This window comes from Prionailurus viverrinus, chromosome B1 (genome assembly GCF_022837055.1).
Source record: "Prionailurus viverrinus isolate Anna chromosome B1, UM_Priviv_1.0, whole genome shotgun sequence".
In the NCBI taxonomy this organism is placed as follows: domain Eukaryota; kingdom Metazoa; phylum Chordata; class Mammalia; order Carnivora; family Felidae; genus Prionailurus; species Prionailurus viverrinus.
The window spans coordinates 82,265,196-82,284,052 of NC_062564.1; the positions used below are offsets into that span (position 1 = coordinate 82,265,196).

The following is an 18,857-nucleotide window of genomic DNA, read 5'->3' on the forward strand; positions in this document are numbered from 1 at the left end:
GTTCTAAAAAAGAAAATATATAATATACTATCTATCTTTTTCCCCACCACTCAGGGTAACAAATTTTCATAGGATTTGGCTGGCATGTTGAGCTCATATGAGACAATTATAAAATGCTGGCAACTTTTGTTTCCCCTGCTTCTCTAAGACTGCGTACTTGCTGCAAAACAAATGAGATTTCATAATAATGAGTACCTTAATATTTTTTACGTAGGAATACATTTCCAATTTTATAACAGAAATCAATAAAATAATTATAACAGAAGCTTCTAACCGATAGCAATTTTCCTATCTTATGTATCCATTTTATCTGTATTTAGAAAGCAACTTTGAAAATACAGATTCTAATCCTGTAAAATGTTCAGACTAAAAAGTATTATTTTACTCTAATTAAAAAAAAAAGAATCCCTGTTAAAATAATCTTATATTCTTTAACTTAACTGAATTTCAGTTTTGTATGAGGTAACCTAAGTATTTAGATTCAGTAAACTCCTCTGAAGTTGAGGAAAAGGTACTCTGATTATTTAGTAGTAGTGTGTTTAGAGTAAATCAAGTTTTTCAGGCAGAGTATATTATCCTTCAAGGTCCTATTTTTGCTTTTTCTCTCATCTCACTTAATTGTAGTGAATCTAGCCAATCAATATATGTTGTTTACATAGTGTGTCTCTTTTTACACATGCCCTATACAATAATAACTGTGGCCTTTGACTTATTCCTCTAACTGCAGTTTCTTTGAGATTCATGAGAAAAATAAATAGCCCCTTTCAAAAGAATTGTATCTGTTTTCATTGTCCACTAACTACTATACTTATTTTAGATATAATTACTAAAACCTCAAAACTTAATCTGAAAGCTTTATTTCCCTATTTTATGAATTACAGTAAAGTGGTGTTACACACAAAACTTGTGTAAGCAATGAGTGTGATGCCAATGGTCGTAAAAGCTCATTCTTAGATCTTTAGACTGTTCCTGCAAGAGTTGAATTTCCTCTTTTCTTTCCTTTTCTCTTTCTTCTTTCTTTCTTTCTTTCTTTCTTTCTTTCTTTCTTTCTTTCTTTTTCTTTCTAATTAGGAGCCGCTTGAAAGACATGCATTTCTTTAGCTATTATAAATATTATATTTTGGCTACATTATTTTATAAAATTGCTTTTATAGAAGTTCTCTTTAGTGGTAATCCATAGGCCTACATTGAGACATCTAGGAAATAAGAAAAGTTATTATTGTAATTCTGTTAGGAACATTGTCAAGGATGTAGTCCACTATATCTCAAAGTGGCCTTTTAATACAGATCCAGAGTAAAAATTTCCTTCAGATCTGAATTCAGGAAGGCATTTGGGTTGTTACTATACACATACACACAGGTTCTTCTGCTCCAGACCCTTCAGCATAGGGACTTTGGTAGATATGAAAAACCTACCAGTTGTGAGGGAGCAGTGATTGGGGGACAAAGTATGGCAACTCTGTTAGTCACCAGTAGATGATATTAGCAGTTGCTTTTGTAGTTAAAAATTTGCATATGTCATTAAATGGACTTATTATAGCTCTTTGGAAACTGATCTGTTTATAAGTAGAAGAGCCTCTATACCATGTCACAACCAGTAATGATACCCACTTTGCTTTGGCTGCCAGGAACCATGGAGCCAAATTTGTAACCTACTTAATAATTGTATATATATTTTTATGCACTAAACTTACCCTTCTGCCATTTATTTAGTAATTTTATGGAATATATATTTTTTAGTTTTTATTTAAATTCCAGTTAACATACAGTGTAATGTTTAAGCTGTACAGTGAAGTGATTCAACACTTCCATACATCACCTGGTGCTCATCACAACGAGTGTACTCCTTGTTCCTTATCACCTATTTAACCCATCCCTCACCCACCTCCCTCTGGTAACCATCAGTTTGTTCTCTGTAGTTAAGAGTATAGTTAAGGGTCTGTTTCTTTGCCTCTCTCTCTCCCTCTCTCTCTCTCTCTCTGTCTCTCCCCCCCCCTTTGCTCATTTGTTTTGTTAAGTTCCACATACGAGTAAAATCATACTGTGTTTGTCTTTCTCTGCCTGCCTTTATTTCACTTAGCATAATACCCTCTACGTCCATCCATGGTAGTTGCAGATGGCAAGATTTCATTCTTTTTTTATGGCTGAGTAATATTCCTGTGTGTGTGTGTGTGTGTGTGTGTGTGTGTGTGTATACACACATACATATACATATAATGTATATGCACACACACACATACACACCATATCTTCTTTATCCATTCATCAGTCAGTGGACATTTGGGCTATTTCCATAATTTGGCTATAGATAATGCTGCTGTAAATATCAGAGTGTATATATCCCTTTGATTAGTATTTTTATATTCTTTGGGGAATTACCTAATAGTATTTCTTGGATACTAATAGTATAGCTGGATTGTAAGGTAGTTCTATTTTTAACTTTTTTTCCTTCTGACAAGTAACATCTTCTTTCAATTTAAAAAAAAATTTTTTTTTTTTTTTTTGAGACAGAGAGAGACAGAGCATGAGCAGGGGAGGGGCAGGCACAGAATCCGAAGCAGGCTCCAGGCTCTGAGCTGTCAGCACAGAGCCCGATGCGGGGCTCGAACTTGCAGAGCATGACATCATGCCTTGAGCCGAAGTCAGACGCTCAACCGACTGAGCAACCCAGGCGCCCCAATTTTTTTAAAGTGTGAATTTAAATTCCAGTTAGTTAACATACAGATATTAGTTTCAGGTGTACAATTCAGTGATTCAACACTTCCATACAACATCTGGTGCTCATCACATATTTTTAACTTTTTATTGAGGAAAACTCCATACTCTTTTGCGGAGTGGCTGCATCAGTTTGCTTTCCCACCAACAGTGCAAGAGGGCTCCTCTTTCTCCACATCCTTGCCAACACCTGTTGTTTCTTGTGTTGTTGATTTTAGTATGGCATATTTCTTATGAGCTGCCATAAATCTTTGATAGCTTCCACTAGCACAAGGATAGTATCTGTCTTGATACCCCTCAAGCCTAAGTACTTGGCACATAGGTGTTTAGTTAGCATTTGTGCAATTTGTTGTTGTCTATGCAGTGGCCCTTGTATTTACTTTAAAGATAGTATGTGTGTGGGGGAGGGGGGGGATTTGTTTTAGCTTTCCTGAAGGAAAGGGTCCAAGGCAGATTAGTTTTTAAACTGATTCTACCCTAGCAGCCGCATTTTCTGGTATAAGCATGTGCTCTTAGAGATCATGAAAAAAGGAAATGTAATTTACTAGGGAGAATCCAGGAGACTCATAACTTACCTCTTATCATGGCCCAAAGGTGATAAGCTCAAGTTAAGTATGATAAGGAAGGTACTTCAAGGAATGAGAACAAACTGAGGAATGAAAAGAAATGTCTTCACTCATCTACCTTAGCATTTTAGGTAGCTGCTTCACATTTAAGATAATAAAAGGATTAAAAAAAAAAAAAACCTCAAAATTCTTCTCAGCTAGTTTGTAAAATTTGGTTGTTGAGTGTTAGCTTTATCTATTTAAAAATTTTACTATTTCTCTGTAGAAAATTAGTGAAAGGCACTGAGAGGTGTTCCCTGCTTTAAAATACTTACCTTGTATGAAGAGTTGCCTTGTGTTGAAAGAGGATTGTTTAAGGCAAGTATGGAATTCAAATTTGAAAATTCCCTTGACTAAGATCAGGATTATCAGTGGCATGGAATTATCATGACTCACTGAACTCCATTTAACCTGAATTTGTAGTTATTTGAAACTTGCTGCTATTCCCCCAGAGTCATATTGTACTCACCATTGAACGCAGAGTTCTCTAACCTTGGCTTTGGGGGTGGGGGGTGCAAAAACCCAGGCTGTTTCATAATCTGCAATCTGGGTTTTAAATATTGTACTCAAAATGGGACAGAAGGATGAGGCCTACGCCAGAGGAAGGAATATGTTTCTAGATTGTCTTTGCCACATGCTGCTTTAATCATAGGTTTTGTAGTCAGATCAGAGTTGCAATCTTGGTACTATTACTTCTCTATTTTATGATATAGGGCACTTTCTCTGTTCTTTCTCTGTTTACTTTAAAAAATAAGAATCACAATACCTATTTTATTTGGGTGGTTGTTAAGATTAAATGAGATTAAGCGGTGTAAAAACATCTGCAACATACCAAATACATTGTTTTTTCAGTCAATGTAAATTTATATCCTTCTATATATCTTTTTTTCAGTTTATTTATTTTGAGAGAGAGAGAGAGGAAATATGAGTGGGGGAGGGGTGGAGAGACAGGGAGAGAGAGAATCCCAAGCAGGCTCCACCCTGTCAGCACAGAGCCCAATGTGGTGCTCAAACTCAAAAACCGCGAGATTATGACCTGAGCCAAAATCAAGAGTCGGACACTTAACCGACGGAGCTACCCAGGGGCCCCTCCATATATCTTTTTCACTTCAGTTTTATAATGGCCGCTTTATCCTTACTCATACATGATTGCACAAGGTTGGAAAATGCTAGATAAATGTCTTCTCTTTTTTAAGGCATGCTCTAATAACAGAGAGTAGGTAAGTCGTCTTGGATTCAGTTCTTTACTGTGTGAGCTGGTTTTTTTTTTTTTTTTTTTTAAATTAAGGTTGATATTTTGCCTTTCAAAATCAGTTGTCCAGAATTGGATAGAGCATATGTCCCATGCAGGTTTTCTAGTTTTTGTTTTTTATTTTAATGAGATTTCCATTACAGATTCAGTTCTTTGAAACTATAGCATCAGTGGCATTGGTATTATGTGCCTTTTAAAAGGGAATAAATGGTTTAGCAATTTTAATTTTCCTGATATGATCTAGTTAATAGTATAAGATCTGTTGGATCACATGTTGATCCACTGCGTCTATATATTAGATCTTTCTTTACTAATTAAGGCAATAGTTTACTAACTTGGATACATCCTTTGATTTTGCACTCTGTTATTGAAATTTTTTTGTGTTTATAGAACACAATTTATTTTTATTTGATTTATTTAAAAAGTAAGCAAAGCTGACTTAATATCGAGGACTCTGAATTCTACTTCTCAGCCCTTCTGCTTTCTTTGCAGAATATATTCTTTCAAACTGATGCAACATTTATCATAATAAACTTATAGAGTAGGGGGGAATAAATGGACATTTAAAAATGCCATTTATGCACGTCTTAACTGTCATTACTTTTAGCTAAGCCAGTATTTTCATAAAAGCTCTGTTTATCCTAATTGCACAAATATTTTTACAAATATTTCCACTAAGCAGTGAGTGAAGCCCTGAGAGTCAACTCTGGCCAATCTGAAAGCTCCCGTAGCAGGGAAGTTGGGAATAGTGATTGAGTTTTGGGAATGCACACAGGCTGTGCTCCTGTTAATAGGCATTTGCTTTTAGGACAGTTTGGCCTAATGATTGAACAAGTTATTTCTGTTTCAAATTGGTAAAGCAAAAACAGAGGTAATCACAGTACGATTTTTGCTAGAATATATGTTAAGTAGCCTTACTAGACCAAATAGTTTTAAAAAACATTACTGTATGAAAAAGTTATTCAGCTTATTTTAAAAATCCTTCTTTGAAAAGAAATCTGATATCTTGATACCTGCAGTATTAAGGCAGCTTTTCACTTCGTTGTGACCTGGCATAACAGAAAATACTTTTGGCTTAGAAATCGGAGTATTAGGTGTGACAGTTTGGATGACTTTGTGTGTTGCATGTATGTGGGCAGGTAGTTATACTGGTCTGTGTGTGGAAGATCGCATGTCCATTCATATATGTGAGAGTGCATTTGGATTGGAAGTGATATGAAAAAAAAATGCTGTCTTGCCTTTAGTAAAACTTTAGTGTTGATATGATTATATGGATATCAAAACACCCTTATTCACTCATTCATTCATTCATTCATCCATTCATTCATTCATTCATTCATTCATTTCTTTCTGGTTGTTACTCAGTTATAATTAGATATCATTCTTTTATATGGTGGTTTTGAAGATTGGCAATACAGGTGATCCTGGGAGATGACTCAGTGTTATCTCATAATTTTTAGGCCAAGTGATGTTGAAAGACTACAATTTGGCAAACTAGACTGATCTGGTTTTACATCTCTTATTTTTGCAACTTATTAGCTGTGTGAAACTTGGGAACATATTTAGCACCTCTGAAGCCTCAGGTTCCTCATACATAGAATAGGGAGGGAAATGCCTTTTTCATTGGATTCCTGAGATGATTAAGATAGTTTGCAAAGTATGGATTCATATTTCATGCCACATAGTAAGTACTCAAATAATGCAAACCCTCTTTTGTTGTTTTAAAAATTAAATAATATTTGACAACTAAAGACTTTTTGAATATTTGAAGTATAATGCAAATTAATTTCCACATAGCTTCTGAGAGAGTAGTAGTGTTTTTTGCATCTTGGGAGAAATCTTGATAGGAGCAGTGGATATTGCACAATAAAAGATTCTTGGGGTGCCTGGGTGGCTCAGTCAGTTAAGTGAACGATTCTTGATTTTGGTTCAGGTCATGATCTCATAGCTGGTGTGTTTGAGGCCTTCAGTAGGCTCTGTGCTGTCAGCAGATCTAAGTGTGAAGTGGTATTCTCTCTCCCCCTTCTCTTCCCCTCCCCTGCTCATCCTCTCTCTTTCCCTCTCAAAATAAATAAACATTTAGAAAAATAAAGGATTCTCCTATTCTTTATTTAGTTATATAAATTTAGTTGTATGAACCATATAAGCAAATATAGGCATTATGGAGGATTATTATTTTTTATTTTGATTATTTTTTAAAAGCTTCAACATCTTTATGGTGAACTTTCTTGTAACAGAAATTATGTAATTTGGCAAACCACAAGAGACTCATTTTTTAAAAAATTCTTTTTAATATTATTTATTTTTGAGAGAGAGAAACAAAGCACGAGCAGGGGAGGGTCATAGAGAGAGGGAGACACAGAATCTGAAACAGGCTCCAGACTCTGAGCTGTCAGCACAGAGCCTGACGTGGAGCTCGAGCTCATGGTTCGTGAGATCATGACCCAAGCCAAAGCTGAACCCTCAGCCGACAGAGCCACCCAGGCGCCCCAAACCATAAGAGACTGTTAACTATAGAGAACAAACTGAGGGTTGGTGGAGGGAAATGGGTGGGGGATGGGCTAGATGGGTGGTGGGTATTAAGGAGGGCACTTGTTAAGATGAGTATTGGGTGTTGCATGTAAGTGATGAATCACTGAATTGTACTCCTGAAACCAATATTATACTATATGTAAACTAACTAGAATTTAAATAAAAACTTGAAACAAACAAACAAAAGAATTGTGGTGATAGATACACATTGGATTGTACACTTTAAATGGGTGAATTGTGGGATGCCTGGGTGGCTCAGTTGGTTGAGCATGAGTCCACCTCTTGATTTTGGCTCAGGTCATGATCTCATAGTTCATCGGTTCGAGCTCCCTGTTGGGCTCCATGCTGACAGCATGGGGCCTGCTTGGGATTCTCTCTCTGCATCCTCTCTGCCCCTCCCTAGCTCATGGGTGTGCGCTGCCTATCTGTCTCTCTCTCAAAATAAATAAATAAACTTAAATGGGTGAATTGTATGGTATGTGAATTATATAGCAATAAAGCTGTTTAAACTTTTTTAAATTACTCTATATAATTTGTATATTGTAACTTACAAATTAATTCAATTTGGGGAGAATGTAGAGTTTCCATCAAATAATATTCCACCAATGTGGGAAAAATGACGTTACTGTGGTATGTTGTTAAGATAAGCTTAAAATCCCATTAGATACTAGTATTGTTATGTTTCTGAGGTTAATTGGCTGCATTCAGTTATGGGTTATGAACAGTCCCACTTGAATAATCCACCAAGCTATCAGGCAGAAAGACCAGGAGTTCACAGGACTAATTGACTTTGCTAGTATAATAGAACACTTACAAATAGGGTTCTCTTTGCCAACAACATTGCAAATGAAAACCCCAGAAGAAACTGTTATGTCCTGTCCTGGAATGCTGTGATTCAGTTAGCAGACTGTGGCTGGAGGTGGGTCATGGTGGGCAGGAATTGCAGGGAATGAAATGTAAAGGATAAGAGGGAGAATTTTGGAAAGAAATTAAGCAGGCCAGTTGTTAGACACACATAGTTTTAGAAACGATTTAGCTATCTTGAATCTCTACAAAGTAGTAGTGTCTTTGAATCTCTGTAAAAGTAGCGTCTAAGTTTTGTTTTGTTTTTCACCCTTCCCAGTCTGTAAATCAAGCCCTTTTGTACAGATTTGATAGCCATTATTGCAGTGAGCTCTTTTCTGGAAGGTAAGAACACATCTTTGACAAAGCAGTGCTGTAATGAGGATGAAACATGTTTGTCATCCTGCAGTCTTGCTTCATTTACATGTTATACCAATGTAAGACACATATTGTCAGGGCACCATTATATCTTTGACTCTAAAATGGATTTGTTTGTTTGTTTGTTTGTTTTTTGATATAGGTTTGGATTTGCGCCAGGGTGGGGGAAGGAGGAATGTTGGGAAGAGACAGAGAAAACATTCACTCCATGACAAATTTTGACTATTTGTTTTTAATTCTCTCTCTCCCTCTCTTCTTTAGTAATGACAAAAATCATGTATTTTATTAAAGAACCCCCAAAGCAATAGATCAGTTTTCCTTAAAGTAAATATTTTCAAATGCTCTAAGAAACTTAGTGAACCAGTATCAATAGGCTTGGTCTTTAAAGGAAATACAAAAAGAACATTAGCTTAAAATGCATTTTAGGTAAATGGATCCCCAGAATAAGCTATGAGAAATTGAGCAGCAGATATCAGCCTTCATTGAAATATTGTAGTAGGGTGATGACATTCCTGTTGCATTTTACTTTTTACAAAGGCATCTTTTACATTGTAAGAAAAAGACAGTCAGATTGTTAAATGGGCTTCAAAAAATAGTAATAAAAAAAGATTTATAATGGAAAGAATTGATGGTATATTTCACCTAGAGTATGAAACAATGTGTAATAAGGGATTTTGTGGTTTTACAGCTCAGTGCATGTGTTTGAAAGCTGTTCTCTCAGCAACGTGGGTGGCAGGTTATGCTACCATATAATGTATTGTAGTTGGCTCTCCACACTTGTCAGGGTTAGTGTTCAACCATTCGGAAAATTTTCCCATTGTTCTATCATGTGAACCAAGACTAGTGTTGAATTCCCAATAACTTACAGAAAAAAGGTTTAATTAGAAAGTTTGAAATTTGATTACATCTTTTTGTTGTAATAAAGTGCTATATGTTTTAGTATTTTATCTATGACCACAGTTATTTTTTAGTCAAAAAGATACCAAAATCAAAACTTCATCTTATTCTTTTTTTAAATAGGTTTTACAGAAATTTGTATACTGAATCTTGCTCTTTTTTCTGTATTAACACTCTGTTTCCATCTTAAGCATTTTGCTTTAGATGGACCATGGCTCTTGGCAGCTAGTGCATTTTTAGCAAATAATACTGTTTCTAGTAAGAGTTGCAGAGAAGAGAAAAAAAAAACTTAGTGTGAGGTCCTTGTAAACTGAACCTTTGGAACATTACTTTATTTCTTTTTTCCCCCCTTTTGTGCTTCTTCTCTATTTGTGTAATGGTTATAAATTACATCCTTTGAAAAGAAGAATTAAAAACATTTTTTGTTTTGTTATTTTTGTAGTTGATTTTTTTTCTTTACCTGTTATTTTAAAGATACACAGAGAAATAAGCAATTATGGTATTGAAATTCCATTGTGCCAGCACCTCCAGAGCATAATCCAAAAAAAACAGAAAACCGCCTGCTGGGTTGTCTGTAGTATGCTTGTGTGAACATCAGTGTCTGCTGTTCACACATCATTTTTTTAGTAAAAGTTCCTCTTGGAATAAAGACTCTGTGTTTTCTGAGTGTAGTGAAACATTAGTTGGTCTTTACATTTTAAATTTGTAAGGATTTCTGTTTATAGAATAAGTTGTTATAGATGTGTATTACATGATTGTCACAGGCACATCAAGAAGTAGAGAAAAGCCTTGTATGTTTATGTACTACAAAATAATGAAAAACTTTAAATGAAATTATAAAATATTAAAGGTGAGGAATAATGAGCCTTTGATATAAAGAAGGATTAATTTGAATGTTGACTTTTGCCCTTTAAAATCTATTTTATTTATAAAGTGAAGTGTGTCTTGGCTTGATGACTGTAAAAGTATCATAAATTTGTCCTGTATCCTACTTGAAATTCAGATACTCAAATATGGTGGCTTTTTGACAATATTAGTAAAAGTTTTCAAATGACCCTACATAATTATTGTAACCAAGAAATATATTAGAAAGTATACTTATGGATCCTTACATTGATTGTTTTCATTTCTAATTGCATTCACTTCATTCATTTTTATTCTTATTATGCTTCTGGGTGTCATATTAGGCACAGACCGCAAACTTACAAAATGGGGTCCAGTGTATTCGCAGTCTCTGCCTTTCTTTCAGACTCATAAAACATCAAAAAGAAAAAGCATTTGCCAGATAATGGGGAACTTTGGCTTTGATTTAGTTAGATGGTGGGGCACCTGGGTGGCTCAGTCGGTTAAGTTCCAACTTCGGCTCAGGTCATGATCTCACGGTTTGTGGGTTTGAGCCCTACATTGGGCTCTGTGCTGACGTCTCAGAGTCTGAAGCCTGTTTCGGATTCTGTGTCTCCCTCTCTCTCTTTGCCCTTCCCCCAGTTGCTCTCTGTCTCTCTCTCCCTCAAAAATAAATAAACCTTAAAAAAAATTTTTTTTTAAGTTTCATTAAATGGAAGTTGATGCCCACAATCTCCTGTAAGGTATATCTGAATCGTTTGGTTTTTTTTCTTTGAAACTTTCCATGTACAGGTTAATAAGAGTAAATACACACATCTCTGCTGATATTGGGTTTTTACCCATTTCAACTCTTTTTCATAGGTAATTTCAGTTTGTTTGCCTGTGAATTCCATTCTGAATTTCTTGACTAATTAAAATGCACTTATAACTGCATTTCATAACAATCCCAAGAATCTTTTAGTTATCATTACTTCTGATTATTAGGATGAATTTACTGTCTACCTGGGACCAGTTATTACATTTAGTCATAAGGTCCAGTAGGCAATGATTCTGACTAATCTCTCAAATGTTTTCCTCAATTTGCTTCTTATTCGTTGTCTTAACCTTTCAGTCCTGAAGATGGAAGAAATTGTCCTGTACACAAGATATATCTCGCATACGTTTCTCGGAAAGCGAAGTGAAAGCACCACGTCCTTAACATACTAGTTTTCTAAGGGCCTAAGACTCCTGAGTCTCCTGATTGCCACGAAGCCTAATTGCTCACAAGGCAACCTGGCACACTGCCATTTCCCCACTGGGATGTTTGTTGGTGCATGTGAATAGAACAAAAATGGCTTTGCTTTTTCTACTCAGTTGTCACTGATTGCAGTTTTAGGAAACAAGTTAACATTTTTCTTAAAATTGTAGTAATTCACATCAAGATGAAGTCAAATTTCATAGTATTTAAGCAATAAGTTATATAGTTACTTCAGAGCTTTTAAAATCTGTATAAAATAAAATTCATTACTTCTTGCTCCAAAATATTCATTTTGTATAACTCCACCTGAACTATTCTAGACAGATATTCCAGATTTGGATAAACACTTCTGAAAATAAATTATAAGGTGAGTTTTTGAGTTTTTAAAATACTTCCATAAACAAAATCTATTATATATGTGAATTATGGAATCAATGGAAATCACAGACCTGGCAGACAAAATTTATATGTGTGGGTGAGCTACTTCAGCTGTTATTGAGAATACTAGAGATGTTTACATTTTAATTTTTAATGTAACCGGGATGTATCATGGGTTTTGACCTTTGCCTAGACCTGTAACCAGAATTTCATTTATTCCCATTGTCGTGCTTTACTTCTAGGTACTATCACTAATAGAAAACAGTGAATATTGTGGGACTTTTCACACAGTTGAGGTATTTTCCTATTTTCTCCCCAGTGTAGTTCCACATCTCTTTAAAGAATATACAGTATTGTAGCTTTCTGAATTGCCAATATTTATTCACTTGTACTCATCTCAGAATATATTCTTGTTTTATTTTTATTCCAGACAGACATATTTTAAGACTGTTTTATTACTTTGATGTTCACAGTTTTGGCAGGGAAATTGCTTTCAAATCCTGGCTTCCTCCTTCACCAGTGAGGTGACCCTCAGCAAACTATATAACCTCTCTGTGAACTCTAGGTCCCTCAGCTGTAAATTAGGGATGTGGTGTCGGAAGGATTAAAATAAATGTATGTTAAGTGCCTGGCACATGGTAGCAGCTCAATAAATGGTAGTTGAAAGGAGCAAAGCCTTGACAACTGGTAATGTTTTTATAGGCTATAAAAGCATCCACCACTATGCTTTTCCATATAATCTTTTGAAATTGGGTTTAACTACACATAACTATTGGCTATACATTTATGTCTTTGGATTGATAAAGATCCAAGAGCAATGGGCTTGGGAGTCATCTGCTGGGGTTTGAGTTCCTGCACTGCCACTTCACTATGAACCTTGGGAAGTTTGCCTTCTCTGTGCCTCAGATTTCTTGTGTACAAAATGAAGATGAAAATAGTGTACATCGTAGGACTGTTGCATGTATTACTAGAATAAATCAGTACGTGTAAAACTCCTAAAACAATGCCTGGCAAAGAGTAAGTGTTCCAAACATGTTAGTTGTTATGAACTATTATTATCTCATGGAAAAAGAAAAGTCATAAGGCCAGAAAACTTGGAATCAGCCCTAATTAATGAAGGTCTCTTTCATCCACTTCTAAATACTTCCTGTTACCTTTGTAGTTGCTTCAGAGCCCCACATCTCCTGAAAGTATATTTATGATTATATAGAAGTTAGAATTCTGTTTTTTATTCATTGCTATCATATAATTGTGATGCCCTTACAGTGAAAATTTTAGATGTCTCTTGATTAAATGTAACTTGAGTTTGTCACCTGCTTCTTATAGGCCTTGCCCTAGTTAGCTTTTTAATAGTCCTTTTGAAGGCAGCTTGATTGTGAAAAGACTTTTTAAAGATTCATTACCAAATTGAATGTTTTTTTAATTAAAAAAATTTTTTTAGAATTAAATTTTTTTTATTTTGAGAGAGAGAAAGAGTGAGCAAGCAAGAGTGGGGGAGAGTGGCAGCACAGAGCCTGATGAAGGGCTTGATATTGCTGCTGTAGGATCATGACCTAAGCCGAAATCAGGAGTCGGACACTCAACTGACTGAGCCACCCAGATGCCCCTGAAAGTTCTTTTTAAAAAATAATTGGGTCTCCATGTATCCTTCTTCAACTGGAATTTTTTTAAACAAGCAACTTTTTTACTTGGCGGTTAAATGATTATTATAAAAAGCATTTTATAGTGATTTTTTCAGATCTTAAATTCCTGTTTTTCCCATTGTTTTTCAATGCTTTACAATAAAATGGTAGGCCATTAAACAGCCTGTTTGCTTAGATGCATTACTGACGTGTGCTCAAAGCTATCTCTAGCCTTTCCTTGTTGTAAGATTTAGGGGATAGAATTAATGTACTTTTTAATTTACTTAAAAATTACTCATGTATGTGAAAAGTCCAAAATTGTATATATTTGCATAACATTTTCTCAGATCTGCTGTACATACAAATTACTTCATTTTTGTTCTGAGATAAAAGATCAATGTTATCCTTGTAGATAAATTTACCTTGTAAATGCAATAAACATTCATTTATTTTAGAGCTCATTTAACAGCATATTATAATTCATTTGGAATAACAAGGACTAGGAAAAAGCTAACCTTTCTATGTAGTATGAGAAGTTCTACAACTGTGTGCTGGAGTTTCATTCATGTGCTTAATGCTCCCTCCTCCCCAAAGTTTACAAAACACTCATACAGTTTATATGTGTATATAACCTATCTAGTGTAAGAAATAGAACCTTATGAGCATCCCAGAAGTTGGGAGTATACCTCTTTCCTTCACTATCACAATCCTATCTCTGCTCTTTAGAGGTAACCAGTATTGCTAACTTTTTTATAGTAATTTCTTAGCTTTCTTTATAGTTTTACCACCTATATGCATCCTTAGTAGTAGGTTAGTGCTGCATGGGTTTTTTTGTTTGTTTATTTTTGAGAGAGGAAGAGAAAGAGAGCATGAGCAGGGGAGGGACAGAGAGAGAGGGAGTCACAGAATCCAAAGCAGGCTGAGGCTCTGTCAGCACAGAGCCCGATGTGGGACTTTAACTCATGAGCCGTGAGATCATGACCTGAGCTGAAGTTGATGCTAAACCAACGCAGCCACCCAGGCACCCCTGTTTTTGTTTTTCGTGTTTTTTTGTTTGTTTTTTTAAATGTTTATTTATTTTAGAGAGAGGGGTGGGAAGGGGCAGAGAGAGAGGGAGACCAAGCATGTGAAGCCGACTCTGTGCTGACAGCAGAGAACCTGACTCAGGACTCAAATCCACAAACCACAAGATCATGATCTGAGCTGAAGTCGGGTGCTTAACCTGCTGAGCCTCCCAGTCGCCCCGGTTAGTGCATGATTTGGAACTCTAAGTGGGTTAGACTTGATACTGTCAAATTTTGCCTCTATTTTTTTTTTGTTTTTGCCAGCTTTATGAGTCTTAGTCTTTAATTTTCAGTTACCTTAATGTTGAATTTTTTACACTTCCCTTTTTGAGTTTAATTTTGAAGTTTAAGTGTATTTTTACTATAGTGAAACATGTACATAGGTTAAAAGTCTGAAAGGATTGTGACAGCATTTATAGTAGTAGCACCTATCTCCCTATCCCACACTCCTATCCCACTCCTTAGGAGCAATCCTCTTAGTTATTTTAGCCTTTTTTCATGTATTTGCTTTCATATTTTTAAATAATATGTGTACATAGATCTCTATACTACATACATACAACTCTGAATGTATGGGTACCAATCTGTATTTAAAGACATGATCTAATGGTGTCTTAACTATGAAATATTGGATTTAGCCCTATAATCCCATTTCTTCTCTCATAGACTTCCCTTCTCTTCATCTTCCTGGTGTGACTTTTCATGGTATTTGCTGATTATGCACATTTTCATTATTATGACCACATAAGTATTGTTCATACCCGATTCATGTCATGTCCTATGCTTAAATTTCCTTTATATGTATAATTTCATTTTTCTGGAATTAATAGTTGCCTCCTTTTTTTCTTAATGTTTAAAATGTTATCAGTATCAGTATATCCCTGAGTTTTCTTGCCGACCTATAAAATACCTTTTTAAATTTTATTTTATTTTTTATTTTTTATTTTTTAAAATTTACATCCAAATTAGTTAGCATGTAGTGCAACAATCATTTCAGGAGTAGATTCCTTAGGGCCCCTTACCCATTTAGCCCATCCCCTCTCCCACACTCCCTCCAGTAACCCTCTGTTTGTTCTCCATATTTATGAGTCTCTTATGCTTTGTCCCCCTCCCTGTTTTTATATTCTTTTTGTTTCCATTCCCTTATGTTCATCTGTTTTGTCTCTTAAAGTCCTCATATGAGTGAAGTCATAGATATTTGTCTTTCTCTGACTGACTAATTTCACTTACCATAATACCCTCCAGTTCCATCCACATAGTTGCAAATGGCAAGATTTCATTCTTTTGGATTGCTGAGTAATACTCCATTGTATATATATATACCACATCTTCTTTACCCATTCATCCATTGATGGACATTTGGGCTCTTTAATACTTTGGCTATTGTTGATAGTGCTACTACAAACATGGGGGTGCATGTGTCCCTTCGAAACAGCACACTTGTATTCCGTGGATAAATGCCTAGTAGTGCAATTGCTGGGTCCTAGGGTAGTTCTATTTTTAGTTTTGTCAGGAACCTCCATACTGTTTTCCAGAGTGGCTGCACCAGCTTGCATTCCCACCAGCAATGCAAAAGAGATCTCTTTCTCTACATCCTCGCCAACATCTGTTGTTGCCTGAGTTGTTAATGTTAGCCATTCTGACAGGTGTAAGGTGGTATCTCATTGTGGTTTTGATTTGCATTTCCCTCATGATGAGTGATGTGGAGCATTTTTTCATGTGTCAGTTGGCCATCTGGATGTCTTCTTTGGATAAGTGTCTATTCATGTCTTTTGCCCATTTCTTCACTGGATTATTTGTTTTTTGGGTGTTGAGTTTGATAAGTTCTTTATAGATTTTGGATACTAACCCTTTATCTGATATGCCATTTGCAAATATTCTCCCATTCTGTCGGTTGCCTTTTAGTTTTGCTGATGGTTTCCTTCGTTGTGCAGAAGCTTTTTATTTTGATGAGGTCCCAGTAGTTCATTTTTGCTTTTGTTTCACTTGCCTCCGGAGACGTGTTGAGTAAGAAGTTGCTGCAGCCAAGACCAAAGAGGTTTTTGCCCGCTTTCTCCTCAAGGATTTTGATGGCTTCCTGTCTTACATGGAGGTCTTTCATCCATTTTGAGTTTATTTTTGTGTATGGTGTAAGAAAGTGGTCCAAGTTCATTCTTCTGCATGTTGCTGTCCAGTTTTCCCAGCACCACTTGCTGAAGAGACTGTCTTTACTCCATTGGATATTCTTTCCTGCTTTGTCAAAGATTAGTTGGCCATACGTTTGTGGGTCCATTTTTGGGTTCTCTATTCTATTCCATTGATCCGAGTGTCTGTTCTTGTGCCAGTACCATACTGTCTTGATGATTACAGCTTTGTAGTATAGCTTGAAGTCTGGGATTGTGATGCCTCCTGCTTTGGTTTTCTTTTTCAAGATTGCTTTGGCTATTCGGGGTCTTTTCTGGTTCCATATGAATTTTAGGAGTGTTTGTTCTAGCTCCGTGGAGAATGCTGGTGTTACCTTGATATGGATTGTGTGGAATATGTAGATTGCTTTGGGTAGTATCGACATGTTCACAATATTTGTTCTTCCTATCCAGGAACATGGAATCTTCTTCCATTTTTTTGGTGTCTTCTTCAATGTCTTTCATAAGCTTCCTATAGTTTTCAGTGTATAGATTTTCCACTTCTTTGGTTAGATCTATTCCTAGGTATTTTATGGTTAAAATACCTTTTGAAATAGTCATGTGTCCTCTCTCGGTTCCACGTTTTTCTTGAAGACATCCTTCCTGGATCTCCAGCTCAGCCAGTGTGTCAGTGTAAATTCAATCAGAGAAGCAGAGCACTAGAGTGTGTGTGTGTGTGTGTGTGTGTGTGTGTGTGTGTGTGTGTACATGTGCATGCAGCATATATATATATATATATATATATATACATATATATATATGTATACACACACACATACGTATGTGTATACGTGTGTGGAGAGGGTGGGTGGAGGTATGTAATAGGGTGTTTATACAGGGAGTTTACCTTACACAGTGGAAGATGGGTAAATTCTAAGGCTGTTGCTTTCATGTCTGATGCTGGAGCTTGAAATTCATAGCATAGGAAATCATAAGTGAACATGAATGTAGAGTGGTGGAGAGCAAAGAGAAGCTGGAACCCATCAGCACAAACTAGATGAATTAGAATCCACCTCAGTTCTCACTGCCTCCAACCTTGTGATGTGAGTGTCCTGCAGAAGAAGCGGATGCCCTTCATTATGGAGTAAACACACCTGTCCCAGGAGTCCGAGAACTGCAGGAGGAAGGTGGAGCAGTTACATGCCTGGCTGCATGCCGATGACAGTAAGGGGGACTAGCAGATAGTGACAGCACGTGTGATCTACAAGAGCACCTACCTCAACTCAAGTTTTTGTAAAAAACCAAATGGCTGCTGCTTCACTTCTGCCCTCCAAATCTTGTGCATGAAAATATTCCACATAACCAGAAACATGTGAGGAAGGGAATCCTGGGAAATGTAGTTTAGGCTAGCCACCGTGGCACATTGTAGAGTCATCACAGGTGGCCATGAGAATATTCTTCTCAGATCTCTGACTGTGGGGAGTAACTGATTGATGGCCCCAGCTGCTGCTCTCTGAAATCCATCTCCACGTTTGCGCAGAGCCTATGTGCTCCTGCAGTCTGCCCCCAGCCAGTGACCGAAACAGCAGGGGTACGAAAGCAGCTCATTCCTGGGGACTCTAGAGTCCTCTGACAGGCAACCTTGGCTGAACCCTGATGGCCTTGCTGAACGTTCCCTAGAACTGCACTGCAGTCTAACACATGTCCACCCAACTTTCCAACCTTCCCTCCCTGTCTCCTTCCCCTGAGGTCAGACCTGCATCACTATCTGACGGTTCTTCCAGCCTCCCCGGCTCCCTCCCCATGTTCTCTCACAGATGTTTCCCCTAATAAATTTCTGGCATTTCTAAGTTCTAAGTTCTATGCATGTCTTGGTATCTGTTTCTCAGACGACCCGGTCTGACAGCTATCTGCTTAAGACATCCCTTCAACATCATCCTGGGAATTTCCTTCATCTTCTCTTTTGGTAGATCCCTTGTTTCCTGCATCCCAGGTCTTCATCTTTTTTATTTACTTCTTTTTTCGGTGGAATGCATCCTCCACATGGGAGGTAAAATTGTTGAAACCTTGCATGACTGAAAAGTTTATTTTAATCTCACCCTTGAGGGATGATTTGGCTGGGTATGGAATTCTAGTTTGGAAATAATTTTTCATCAGAATTTTAAGCACATTCTCCATTGCCTCATAGTTTTCAGTGTAAAGGTTGAGAAATACAACACCACTTTTGATTCCTGATGCTTTGCATGTGATCGGTTCTTCTCTATAGAAGCTTTTATAATCTCCTTACCCTTCATGTTCAGAAATGTCATGCTGCTATGCCATGATTGTGTGTGTGTGTGTGTGTGTGTGTGTGTGTGTGTGTGTGTGTTTGGTGTGTGTGTTTTCTTTA

The 18,857-nt window shown here is 36.5% G+C and overlaps 1 protein-coding gene across 8 annotated transcripts in view; it reads left to right on the plus strand.

Annotated features, from left to right (window-relative positions):
* The window catches only part of ANAPC10 (anaphase promoting complex subunit 10), a 262,048-nt gene that overhangs the window by 60,302 nt on the left and 182,889 nt on the right, over positions 1 to 18,857 (plus strand). The window contains exons 5-6 of one of the 8 annotated variants that reach the window (XM_047857177.1): positions 11,627 to 11,669; positions 11,923 to 11,949. The exons of 4 other annotated variants lie outside the window; for them this stretch is intronic. In XM_047857177.1, the coding sequence (XP_047713133.1) occupies positions 11,627 to 11,668 (42 nt within the window). In that variant the 3' untranslated portion in view covers position 11,669; positions 11,923 to 11,949. Of the gene's footprint in view, positions 1 to 11,176; positions 11,340 to 11,622; positions 11,670 to 11,922; positions 11,950 to 18,857 lie in introns of those variants that run through there. 3 more of the 8 variants (XM_047857178.1, XM_047857176.1, XM_047857179.1) reach the window with 3 other exon arrangements.